Below are 13753 nucleotides of genomic sequence, written 5' to 3'. Positions count from 1 at the left end.
AGGGCTTTCTCTAGTTGCGGCAAGTGGGGGCCACTCTTCATCGCGGTGCGCGGGCCTCTCATTATCGCGGCCTCTCTTGTTGCGGAGCACAGGCTCCAGACGCGCAGGCTCAGTAATTGTGGCTCATGGGCCTAGTTGCTCCGTGGCATGTGGGATCTTCCCAGACCAGGGCTCAAACCCGTGTCCCCTGCATTGGCAGGCAGATTCTCAAACACTGCGCCACCAGGGAAGCCCCCCATCTTTTAATAAAGTCTTTCTCCCCTCCTGCTGATGGAAGGGCTAGGAAGTGCTTATTTTAGACTATCATCTAAAATTCTTACTCTCTTATCACAGTGGTGAATAGGAAGGGATTCCAACTTTCCTTTCCTTTCAGGCCCAGTCCTCATTCCCCATCTCAGGTTTGTATGTTGAAAAGTTCTCTCTACCTTCGCCACCCCTCCACCCCTTCTGAACTGGTCAGAATCTCAGCCACACTCATCACGAGCTGTGGGACATCAGACAATCTATGTCATCCTCTATGTCTCCATTTCCTTATCTATAAAATAGGGATAATAGTACCTACCTTAGATGATGTTAATGATAATAATGATAGTTACTATTTTTTTTTAGTACCAGCTGTATGCCATTTAATCCTGGTCACAACACTATTGATTTGGTATAACTATCCTCACTTTAGGAATGAGCTGATAAAGATATTGAGCTTAAAGGTTAAGCTGTGCACATGAGATCTTAAAGCCAGTGGGTTGCTGAGCTGGGACTCAAATCCAGGGCTGTGTATCCGCAACCCAGGCTCCTTCTACTACACTACACTGTCTTTACAGAACAGTGAGGTGATATAAGGGAAAGCATTTTATAAACAATAAAGTACTATGAATTGTGCGTTGTTAATCTCTGCCTACAGATATATAAATATGCTTGTGGATATGAAGTGCTATAGGGCAGGAGTTAAGTCCTACCTACTTCATTATGAAAGCTCCTCCTTATGGGGAGCTATATGCTGATAGGTAACATTCAATCATTTGTTACCTGCCGGGCACTGTGCTAAATAAGCCTTTACCGCTGTTGTGCTTGTTCTCCGCATCACAACTCTATGAGGCGGGTACTGTTATCTCCATTTTATAGATGAAAAAAATGAGGCTCAGAGAGAAGCTGGAACTTGTCTAAGATCACTCAGCTGGTAAGCAGTTGAGTTGGTTCCTGAATCCAGGTCTACTTGATTCCATGCTCTGACCCTCTATGGTAAACTGTTAAGACTCAGGACACCAACACATATCACACCTGTTTTCTTAAGATCTGAGCTTTTTACCATATTTTTAGGATAAATGTCATCGGGGCCAAGAATTTGCTGATGGGTCTGGGGAGGGGTGTGTGTGAGGAGGGTGCTGGAAGAAACACACACCTAGACACCAAAATTCCTGATCAATATATACTATGGGGTCAATGAGCATCTAGGAGGCATTGCTGAGTTGCAAAATATGTTAGAGTCCCTAAGTAGCCCATTCTTTCTGGTAGAAAGGAAGAGATTATCGCACACAGGGAAATTCGACTTGCCCAGGGTCCCACACAGCCAGTGCATGAGGCAGATTTGGAATTAAAATGAGCAAGATTCTGACCCGTAGGCTTGTAAAAATGGTCACCCTTGATGGGCCCCTACTATGTGTCAGGTGCTGTGCTAAGGGCTGGATTCCTGTCTCTTCACCCCTGCTTCTGGGAAGAGGAAGCAGGGGCCTGGAGTAATGTGTGCCCAGCCCATGGTGGAAAGGATATGGGATGCTCTTGGTTTTTTCCCTCCTGACCATCAACACGTCTTTGCCAGGCTGCTGCAGAGAGGCGTAGTTCAGGAGGAAGTATACAATCAGAGGGCTCTTCCCATAAATGTTGAAGAGGTTTGAAGTCATCTCAGGGCTTTTGCAGGCAGGGTAAGACTGAGTAGGAAAGAGATAGGAAAAAAAATAAAGGATATTATCATTTTTATGGCTCATATTAAGAAATGTAAAGGTACTCATATCCTTTATCTAGTAACTCCAGTTTTAGGATGCTATCCTAAGGAAATTACCCACAAGAAAAAAAGATATAGGCACTGTAATGTTTACTGCAGTGACAATTACTACAGCAAAAGGTTACAACAACCTAAATGTTCAAGGAGATGTTGATATCTCTACCCAAAGGAAGAGTATGCCACTATTAAATTGTTTATAAAGAGTTGGTACTAAGATATTGTTTCAGATATAACGGTAATTTAAAAAATCAAGATACAAAATTAGGTAGATAATATTATATATTTTATATAAAATGAATATAATTATATGAAATCAATCAACCAAAAAAAAATGATAGATAAGAGACTAGAAGCATAGTTACCAAAATGTGAACAATTCATTCAGCAAATATTTATTGGGTGACTACTACATATACACACTGATCTAGACACTGGCCTTTCAGCCGAGAATAAGACAAATTCCAGCCCTCACGGAGCTCGTATCATAGTTGAGAGAAAGACAATAAACAAACGAACAAGTAAAAGAATAACATGATACTATGGAATAATAAGGGCTTTAGGTAAGAATCAAGTAGGGCAAGGGTGTGGGTGGCGGGATGGGAGACTGGGGAGGAGAGGGATCTTTTTCATGGAGAGGTCAGGGAGGACTGCCCCGAGGAGGAGCGATCCTGGCAGGTCCTGAATGATGGAAGGAAGATCTGTGCGATGCTCCAGGCAAAGGGGACAGCAAGTGCAGGGGACCCCAAAGCAGACAGGAGCCTGGTGTGGCTGAGGGACAGGAACCAGGCCTGCACGGTTCAAATGAGAACAAATGATGAGGCTGAAGAAGGAGCGGGGTCTCTGGGCCACAGGAAGAAGTTAGGATTTTCTAAGTGTGATGGAAGCCACTGGAAGGTTTTGAGCTGGGGTACATCTGATTAATTTTTTCTAAAGATCCCTTTAACTGGGACTTCCCTGGTGGTCCAGTGGTTAAGACTCTGTGATTTCAGTGGAGGGAGTGTGGGTTCAATCCCTGTTGGGGAACTAAGATCCTACATGCCACATGGCAGGGCCAAAAAATACAAATGAAAAAAAAAAAAAGGATCACTTTAACTGATGTGTGGAGAAATGACTGCAGTGGGTAAGCGTGGACACTAGAAGAGCACTTGGGAGGCCTCTGCAGTGGTTGAGGCAGTGCTGGGGCTGGGAACGGGGAGGGGTGAGAAGTGATGGAATCTGCAACATACTATGAAAGCAGAATTGGCAGGATTTGCTGATGGAGTCGACGTAGGTGTGAGAAAGAGAGGAGTCAAGGGTGACTCTAAAGGATTAGGTGCCAGTTTCCCAGCTGGGAAGATGTGGGGAGGAAGAGGTTGACAGGGCAGGAAAATCAAGAGGTCTGTTTTGGATGTGCTGTATTTGAGATGCTAATAGACAACCAGGAGGAAACAGAGATCAGGAAGGAGAACAGGCAGGGGCTGAGAGTAATCTGTTTTCCTTCCTTATATTCCTCTGCCTTTTTCCAAAATGTCAGTGGTGATTATGTGCTTCTTTTGTATTTTTTTAAAAATATGTTTTATTTGGAAGAAGCGGTTATAATTTAACCAGACAAAAATTCTATCTCATGAGTGAAGGCTGCAGCAGCACCTAACCACACTCTTCTCTGTCCTATTCATTTTAATTGCTTAATGAGATTTCCTCTATCGATAGCAGGGTCTCTCAACCTTGGCACTTTGACATTTGGGGCCAGATTTGTTGTGGGAGACTGTCCTGTATTGTAGGACATTGAGTGGCCTCCCTGGTCTCTACCCAAGAGATGGTAGTAGTACTCTGCCCCTCACCCCCAGCTGTGACAACCAGAAATGTCTCCAGACATGGCCAAATGTCTCCTAGGGGGCAAAACTGTCCCCAGTTGAGAACCACTATTCTATAGCAAGATCCCACTGGACTCACAGAAACTTGGGGTTAGTAGAGCACCTATAGATCATTTAGTCCAATGATTCCTAAAAGCCCATCTCCAAATGGGGGCCAGTCTGTGTTCAATGGTCTCCAGCAAAATGAGGGAAACAAGGAAAGATACATCTGACCTAAAGTAATTTTTTTTTTTTTGGCTGCCGCCACACAGCTTGTAGGATCTTAGTTCCTTGACCAGGGATCGAACCTGTGCCCCTACAGTGGAAGCACGGAGTCCTAACCACTGCACCGACAGGGAATTCCATGACCTAAAGGAAATTTATTCACTTAAGGACTCTCTTTTATTCTGAGATTGTTTTTCTACTTTTTTACATTAATGACCTTTCTTTTATGAAATGATGACGATACCAGATAGCAGTCAGTTTGTTTTAACGAACTTATTTAGTGAAAAAAAAAAAGTTTTTCCAAGTCTAGAAAAGTCCAAAGATCTAGAACCACTAATCTAGTTCCACATTTATTCAAGTGCTGGTCTTTCGGTTGCCCAGTACCCATTCTCCTTTTGCTAACAACCCCCAATTCTTGTGTGTTTGGGGGAGTTTACCTGCCCTCTACTGCATCTGAGCTTGAAGGACTTTAAATCAAATGTCTTGCTGCCCATGAGAGCCACAGGAGGGAGCCTTAGAAGCCTTTGTAGGCTCTGCCAGCCAGAGCTTTCCTCTCATCTACCCAGTTAGAGCCAGAGCACATGGAATAAGCTTGGTCAATCAAAACTCCGGCTTCTGGGATTTTGAGTCCTGAGTGGGGTGAAATATAGACTGAAAACACGTGGGGGTTCACCCATACCAGAGATGTCACCTTGAAAAGCTGGTTCAAGGGTTGCAACTGCCTTGATTCTCCTCCTGGTCCCTGGACTGATTTTCACACTGTTCAGCTACTCAATGTTCTTGCAGTGTTTGCTCAAGTTGGCAGATTTTGTTACTTGTAAGCAAAGAATCCCAACTGATACACATCATTTCAATAATATTCTCAGTAGGTACTTGTCCATTTTTGCTTCCCTAACTCTGGAAACAAGGAATACACTCCCTTCTGAAACATCCAGTTCCATTGTCAGTAAGCATCCGGTTTCTCCTCCCAGGGAAAGGGCTGGCTCAGAGCCATAGCACTGGGCAAAGACAAGCCACTAGGCAAGAGGAGAGTCGTTCTGGAACCTCGGCTCCAAGAGGCAGGTAGAAAGCAGAGCAGGAGCTAGAGTAAAGGGGTTGGTATCAGAGACCTGGCAAGAGGAATGACATGGTTTGAGAGCCAGAGTGGAACAAGAACCAGCAGACAGTCTGCAGCCAAGCCAGAGGGTAGAGCTGGTTTAAAATGACAGCAGCTTGGACTCCTATGAAGTTCTTTCTTCCTCCAGATAAAAATCTGACTCTCTGTAATTCCACCCCATCTCCCTCCAGACTGTGTGTTACATTAACAGTTCTTAAAATATTTGAGGAGGGAATTCCCTGGCGGTCCAGTGGTTAGGACTCAGCGCTTTCACTGCCGGGCCCAGGTTCAATCCCTGGTCGGGGAACTAAGATCCTGCAAGCCGCAGAGCGTGTCCAAAAAAAAAAAAAAAAAATTTTGAGGAGAGCCCTCACATCTTCTCTAAGTCTTGCTTCTCCAACCTAAACATCTTCAGTGCCTTCAGTAACTCCTGGACCCTCTTTCTTTCCAGCCTGGTCCCTCTCCCTGAACGCATGTTAGATGGGACCATCTGAAGTGGGACCATCCTCTTTCTTATTCTGGGCCAATTGTATATCTTTTTAAAAAGTTCTTTGTTTTGACATTTACATATCCTTTTCTGCTATCTCTGAGAGTAAAAACTTTTTTTTTTTTTTTTACAAAATAAATTTATGTTCTTTGTGAAAAATTCATACAATGTATAAATGTATATAGTAAAAGGTAAGAGTCTCCATCCTCACTTGCATTTTCTAGGAGTAAATACTATTAGTGTTTTTCCGTGTATCCTTCCAAACCTTTTTATAAGCATATAATGACTTTATGCCAAAAATGTATTTCAAAAATAAAAATAGAATCATACTATACACCATGTTTTATTACTTTAATTTTTCACTCATCAGTGTCTAAATACATTGCCTATAGTATTCTCTTGATTTATTAATTTTAGACATTGTTGACTTTAATTCTTTCATACGATAAGGTATAAATCTGTCTTGTTTTTAACAGCAACAGAGTATCTATATTATGAACATGTCACATTTTACCTATTTATCTACTAAAATGTTAATTTTCTTCAGTTTTTGCTGGTACAGATTAATGCTGTAAGGGATGGCCTTGTATGAACATTTCTACAGGATAGATTCTTAGAAGTGAAATTGCCAGGTCTTCAGTGTATGCCATTAAAATTTTAATAGAATACCCTAAACTCATGACAAAACACCTAAAAAATGCTAGACAAATATTTTAAAATCCTTTTAAATGAATGAAGGAGCTTGTAAGAAAGTAAGGAAAATCCTTTGAGGCCTAAGGAGGTAAGGGAGCCCTGAAGTTGGATGCCCTGATTCAAAACAACTTCAAAGGGAGGTGGAATGATGGGTGTCCTTTGCTTGATCCTGGTGTTAAGCCGAACACCTCCACCGTTCCACTGTTCTGTAGGTTCTTTGTTGCTAATGGCTTTATCAAGTTACTGAGGTCTCCTTCTATTTCTAGCGTAGAGGGATGTAAAAAAATTGACTTCGGGGCTTCCCTGGTGGTGCAGTGGTTAAGAATCCGCCTGCCAATGCAGGGCACACGGGTTCGAGCCCTGGTCCGGGAAGATCCCACATGCCATGGAGCAACTAAGCCCGTGCGCCACAACTACTGATCCTGTGCTCTAGAGCCCGCAAGCCACAACTACTGAGCCCATGTGTCACAACTACTGAAGCCCGCGAGCCTAGAGCCCGTGCTCCGCGACAAGAGAAGCCACCGCAATGAGAAGCCTGCGCACCACAACCAAGAGTAGTCCCCGCTCGCCATTAGAGAAAGCCCGCGCGTAGCAACGAAGATCCAATGCAGCCAAAAATAAAAATAAATTAATTAAATAAATAAAATTTAAAAAAAAAATTGACTTCACTGGTACCAGAATACACCAGAGGGAGGGGACTGTCCTTTCTCAGGAAAACAAAGATTAGAGCCAAAGGCAGAGTGAGAGCTACATTGCTCTACATTAGAGATGAGCAGGAGTCTGGGGAAAGAAGAGAGAGGAAAGTGCACACGACTACAGAGGATGGTCTTGCAAATTGTGGGAAGACTAAAGGGTTTTAAGAAGGCAACTCACATTAAAGGTCTTTGCATTACTGTGATATGGTTCCCCTTCTTCCCATCTCTTTAAACTTAGTAAAGTTTTCTATATACACAACACACCCACACAGGCCTTGTGTGAGCAGTTTTTGTGAAAATCAAGGGAAGAGGTGGTACATGCACAGCACATGCAGGACAAAAGAGGAGCTCAGTGCCATAGAAAACATAAGTCCCCAAAGTTCAGATATTTGGGGGAGGGTATGAGGCTCCAAACAAATCATATAGCAAATGCTTGAACCAATCTTTAATTAAATTCAAAGGAGTACAGTAACCCCTGGTGACATCTGGGTTATGCGAGTAAAGTTTTTTATTAAGAATAGGTGATAATATAAAAACGTTGGGGAAAAAAATGGGAGAGAATGTTTCATAAAATCTTGGAGTGGTAAAGATCTTTCTTAGTAGGAAATGAAATCCAGAAGCCGTAAAAGAGATGGCCAATAAACATGTCTGTATAAAAATTTAAATTTTCTAGAATAAAATACCATAATTAAAGTAAAAAGATTAAATAGGAAACATTTTTTGCCAAATATATGACTAAGAATTGAGCTTCTACAAATCAAAAATGAGCAGAAGACTAAGAACCTTAGAAACAGAAATATTTCTACTAAGAATAGAAAAAAACAAAACCAAAACCAAAGGACATGAAGAGGCATTTCACGGAAATAGAAATTCCAAAGGATTATAACTATAGGAAAATAGATTTAACTTCACTCATAATTAAATAATATTGAAACAATTATAACATAGCATTTCCCCCTCATCAGAATGGCAACAAATAATTTGATAATATACAACATTGGCAAAGGTATATGGATAGCCTCTCACATGCTGCTGGTGAGAATATAAATTGGTACAACTTCTTTGGAGAGCAATTCAAGATATACAATTGATTTAGCAATTCTACTTCTAGGAATTCTTCCTACATGTATACTTGTACATATGAGCCAAGAAACACACAAATACCGAGATGTTCAAGACAGCAGTGTTTATAATAGCAAAGATTGGGAGCACGTACATGTCCACGAATAGGAAAATGGTTAATGAATTATAGAATACAGGTGCAACCATGAAATAAGATTGTGATAGATCTGTATGTGCTTTCATTCAGAATACTCTCTAAGATATGTTGAAATCAGTACAGAGTCTGATTTAGAACATGGGGTCTGGAGTCGCGCTGCTTGGGTTAAAATCCTGGCTCTACTCTTACAACTCAACAACAAAAACACAAAAACTTAATCTAAAAACGGGCAAAGGGTTTGAACAGACATTTCTCTAAAGAAGATATATAACTGGCCAATAAGCACATGAAAAGATGCTCAGTATCATTAGTCATTAGGCAAACGGAAGTCAAAACCACAATGAGATACTACTTAATACCAACTAGGATAACTATACCAAAAAGAATGGAAAATAAGTGTTGGCAAGGATGTGGAGAAATTGCAACCCTCGTATGTTGCTGGCGGGAATGTAAAATGGTAAGGTTCTGTGGAAACGTTTGGCAGTTCCTCAAAAAGTTAGACGTAGGCTTACCATGTGACCCAACAATGCCACTCCTAGGTAGTATATATCCAAGAGAACAGAAAACATATGTACACACAAGAATTTGTACATAAATGTTCATAGAAGCCATGTCATTCATAATAGCCAAAAGGCGGAAACAGTCCAAATGTCCATTAACTAGTAAATGGATAAACAAAGTTTGGTATAGTCATATAATGGAATATTATTCAGCCATAAAAAAGGTGAAATACTGACACATGCTACAACATGGATAAATCTCGAAAACACTATGCTAAGTGAAGGAAATCAGTCACAAAAGGCCACATATTATATGATTCCCATTTATATGAAATGTCCAGAATAGGCAAATTCATACAAACTAAAACTATATTAGTGGTTTCCAGAGGCAGTGGGGAGAGGGGGCTGGGGAGTGACTGCTAATGAGTATGGGGTTTCTTTTTTGGGTGATAAAAATGTTCTGGAAGTAGACAGTGGTGATGATTATAGAACCTTGTGACTATACTAAAAACCACTGAATTTTACATTAAAATGCTGATTTTTATGGTATGTGAATTATAGCTTTTAAAAAAATCTTAGCTCTACCACTTACTAGCTATTTGACTTTGGGCAAGATACTGAATATTTCTGAGCCTTAGTTTTCTGATCCATAAAATGGAGATAATAAATAAAACCTACTTCTCTTAGGGTTGTGTGAGGATTAAATGAATTAATACGTATGATGTGTTTAGAACAATGTTTGCTATATAAGCATTCAATAATTGTTAGCTATTATATGCTAGGTCAAAAAAGCAAAGTGCAAAATAGTATATATATTATACCAATTTTTGTTTTAAAAAAATGGTTTATATTCCTTGACATGCATCAGACATTTCTAGAAGGATATAAGGAAAAACTTGGTTTGCCTCTGGGGAGGGTGCATAGGGTCTGGCGTGGAAGAGAGATTAACTTTTTGTTACATATCCTTTAATACTGTTTGGTTTTACCACAGGCAAAGATCTTTTCGATAAAAACTATGGTATTAAAAAAAAAAAAACGAATGGGCAGCAGAGTGTATCAGTGCTGTGCTTCTTAAAGTGGTAGAGTCACGTGTTGGCTCTTCTGTCAGGAACATCCAGAAGGTCCCCCCCCACCCCACCCCCGGTGAATAGCTCACTGAGGCATCTCCCTTCCATGTGTCTGCCAGGCCATTCACAGGCCATTCAGCTGCTTTCCACTCCTGTTAAACTCGGCCACTATCCACTCTAACTGCTGGGCTTCACCACCCCACCAGGACAGATCCCAGAGTAGGACATGACTACTCATCTCCTTGTCTCTGTCTCTAGAGCAACTCCACGAGCCCCGTCAGCAGTAAGGACTGTAACACTGCTGGGCTTTATTTCCCCCATTTTACAGAAGAAGGTCAGAAGAGTTAAACAACTCCCTCAAGTAACACAGCTGAGGAGATAGATGCAGCACCAAGATTTGAACCCATGTCTGTCCGTCTTTTCCACCAGGCCCTGCTACTTCTCAAAAGTTTCACTGCTAAATGCTGAGGGGAAATAGGCAGTGGAATAATTATGGAGAAACAAAGAACATTCAAGAAATCTTCTACAGGGAATTCCCTGGTGGTCCAGTGGCTAGGACTCGGGTTCAATCTCTGGTCGGGGAACTAAGATTCTGCAAGCTGCACGGCGCGGCCAAAAAAAGAAAAGAAAAAGAAAGAAAGAAGGAAAGAAAGAAATCTACAGTACTTGCTATACTTGATCCAAATTCTATGGCCTGACTCCCTTGCTAGTTGGTGGCTTGGGGAAGCCCCAAAGCCTCTTGCCCTGTTCAGGGTCCTAAGGGCCTCTTCCCACTACATAAGACTGAACGTGCCGTTGATATAAACTACCATGCACTGAGGTTTGTAGGGAAGATTTGCGGGAGGGGAGGAGAAGAGGAGAGAACACACCGTAATCCTTCGCCTCTTGTGTTCTGGGGGCTGTGCTGGTGGCAAAGCTCAGAGGTTAAGAGCTCAGGCTCAGAGTCAGGCAGATCTGCATGCAAGTCTTGGCTTTATCACTTATTTGCTTTGTGAATTTGGACAAATTAGTTACCTGCTCTGAGCATCACTTTTCTCACTAATAAACTGAAGAATAGCAGGAGTAATTATCTCAAACGACTGTAACAGTAAAGTAAAATACACTGTATGCACAGGTTTAGTAGAGCACCTGACATGTAGTGAGTAAGTGTTCATTACATGTTAATTATCATCACTACCTCAGGTAAACCTCATAAGAACACCAGGACCTAGGAATTATTGTCCCCATTTTATAGAGTAGAAAACTGAGACTCTGCTCTCTTTCCATTACACCCAGGCTCTTGAGTTTCAAGCAAGTAATTTAAATCCTGGAGAAATCCAGGCAAAATTCTCACTCAACTTGTGCCTACCTCAGTCAGTAATTACCCTTAGGAGATTTCCTTGCTGTTTCACCCAAGTCTACAATCATAAATACCCCAATTCTTACCCTGACATCTTCACAGAGCTAGCTTTTCTAGCCAGATTCCCTAGCCCCCTTTAAATCATCTCTGCTATTAAGTTTGCAATCACGTGCTCACCGGCTTAGGAAGCATATTCTCAAGTTCTCTTGCTGCTGATATCCTTTTGACTTGTTGTGTTGCTTTCCTCAAGACTAGAGTCTGATAATTACGCTCTGTCAATGCAATATGCACAAAAAATGATCAATAGGACTTCTCAGCTATGATGAGAAAGAGCATATGGTAGACCTCAGCTTTCTATTAATGTGAAAATGCCTGGGTATATTCAGATCATTGGGAGATGCTAGAGGAAGTCACTCAGGTAAATTCATAGAATTTCACTTGCACTTTAGCCAGATGTACACTTGTGGCCATACATTTGTCCATTTACTAATCTATCTGCCCATCCTTCTATCCATCCATCCAACATTTTGCTGAGCCTTTACTATGTGCTGGGCCCATGCTAGGTGCTGGAAGTAGACTATCTTCAAGGAACTCACAGCTTAGTAAGAAAAAAAGACAGGTAAATAATAAGTGTAACACTAACTCATGTGCCATGATAGAATTCTCTGTACAATACAGTATGGTCCCAGAATAAGGAAGAAGGAGCCTAAAGGCTTTAAAAATGCTAAGCAGAATCAGGAAAGGTGTTGTGATTAAAAGAGAAAAAAATATCCAACTCTTGCACAAAGTTATGGTTCTTCTGTAGAAGGTTAATAGAGAATATCTTAAAGACAGGAAGAGAGAAACTACAGATTATCTATAAACAGATAACAATTAGAATGACTGCAGAGTCCTCAACAGTAACAACGGAAGCTAGAAGATGACAGTGGAATGAAACAACTGAAAAATACAATAATTGAAATAAAAAATTCACTGGATGGGATCAATACCAGAATGGAGGTGATGGAGGAAGGAGACAATGAACTTGAAGACAGATCAATAAAAATTATCCCATTTGTGTGTTTTCTAATATCATATGTGTGGTTTTCCACACCAGTTCTCCAACTCTCTGAAATAAACTGGGTGTCTAACAATTTAATTCAATCCAAATCTACCTGGAATTAGTGTCAGATCCCACTAGTTAAAAGACTCAATCCAACAAGACTGTCCCCACTTCAAGCACCAGTGTCAAATGCTGCCCATGCTTCTATCTAGCTAACTACAAGTTTGGGGGTTCCCATGACCCGCTTGGGTTCAATAATTCAGTAGAATGGCTCACGGAACTCAGGAAAGTGCTATGTTTACTATTACAGGTTTACTATAAAAGACACGACTCAGGAACAACTAAATGGAAGAGAGACATAGGGCACGGTGTGCGGGCTGGAGCACGGACCTTCCCTGCCCTCTTCAGGCACATCACCTTCCCAGCACATCAGTGTGTTCAGCGACCTGGAAGTTCACCAAATCACATTGTTCAGGAGTTTCTATAACTCAGTCTCCAGTCTCTCTCTCCTCCCTGGAGGCTGGGAGGGCTGAGGCTGAAAGTTTCCACCCTCTAATCATGTTTGGTCTTTTTTTTTTTTTTTTAATATTTACTTTTATTTTTGGCTGCCTTGGGTCTTCGTTGCAGCACGCGGGATCCTCCGCTGTGGTGCGTGGGCTCCTCATTGCAGGGCGTGGGCGCCTCTCTAGTTGTGGCGTGCGGGCTCCAGAGCACGCAGGCTCTATAGTTGTGGCCCACATGCTCATTTGTTGTGGTGCGCGGGCTTAGTTGCCCCGCGGCATGTGGGATCTTAGTTCCCTGACCAGGGATCGAACCAGTGTCCGCTGCATTGGAAGGTGGATTTTTAACCACTGGACCACCAGGGAAGTCCCTCATGTTTTGGTCTTTCTGGGTCCTATCCTGAAGCTATCTAAGGCCCCAACCTGGGTCACTATATTAGGATATACTCAGGTGTGGATGGAAGACTAATAATGAATAACAAAAGACATTCCCATCACTCAGGAAATCCCAAGGGTTTTAGGAGCTCTGTGCCAGGAACTGGGGACAAAAATCAAATCTGTATTTTTATTATATACACAGTCTGAACAGCGTAGAGACAAAAGACCAGAAAAAATGAACAGAGCCTCGGGGACCTATGGGACAATATCAACAGGTCTAAAATTGTGTCATCAAAGTCCTAAAAAGAAAGGAGAGTGTGGTACCAAAAAACAACTGAAAAACCTCCCAAATTTGGCAAAAGACATAAAGTTACAGTTTCAAGAAGCTCTGCAAACCCCAATCAAGTCTAAGTCAAAGAAACCCATGCCCCTACACATCATAATCAACCAGTTGAAAGGCAAGACAACTTGAGGGCAGTCTAAGAGAAATGCTTGACACAAAAGGGGAACAAGAATTTAAATGACTGTGGATTTCTCATCAGACCCTTGAGGCCAGAAGCTGTGGAACAACATTTGAAAGTGTGGAAAGAAAAGAACTGTCGACACAGAATTCTATAACCAGAAAAAAATATCCTTCAAGAATGAAGGTGAAAATGTAAAATAGATAGCTAGTGGGAAGCA

At 41.6% G+C, this 13753-nt stretch overlaps 1 protein-coding gene across 1 annotated transcript in view; it reads right to left on the bottom strand.

Moving 5' to 3' along the window:
* The window catches only part of FAM227A (family with sequence similarity 227 member A), an 88969-nt gene that overhangs the window by 17047 nt on the left and 58169 nt on the right, over positions 1–13753 (bottom strand). The window contains 2 exon segments of the mRNA XM_057556551.1: positions 1768–1925; positions 11330–11424. Of these exon segments, the coding sequence (XP_057412534.1) occupies positions 1768–1925; positions 11330–11424 (253 nt within the window).

The sequence above is a fragment of the Balaenoptera acutorostrata genome, chromosome 11, assembly GCF_949987535.1.
Source record: "Balaenoptera acutorostrata chromosome 11, mBalAcu1.1, whole genome shotgun sequence".
Taxonomy (NCBI): domain Eukaryota; kingdom Metazoa; phylum Chordata; class Mammalia; order Artiodactyla; family Balaenopteridae; genus Balaenoptera; species Balaenoptera acutorostrata.
The sequence above is the reverse complement of the archived record's forward strand: the minus strand, read 5'-3'. Positions and strand labels throughout refer to the sequence as shown.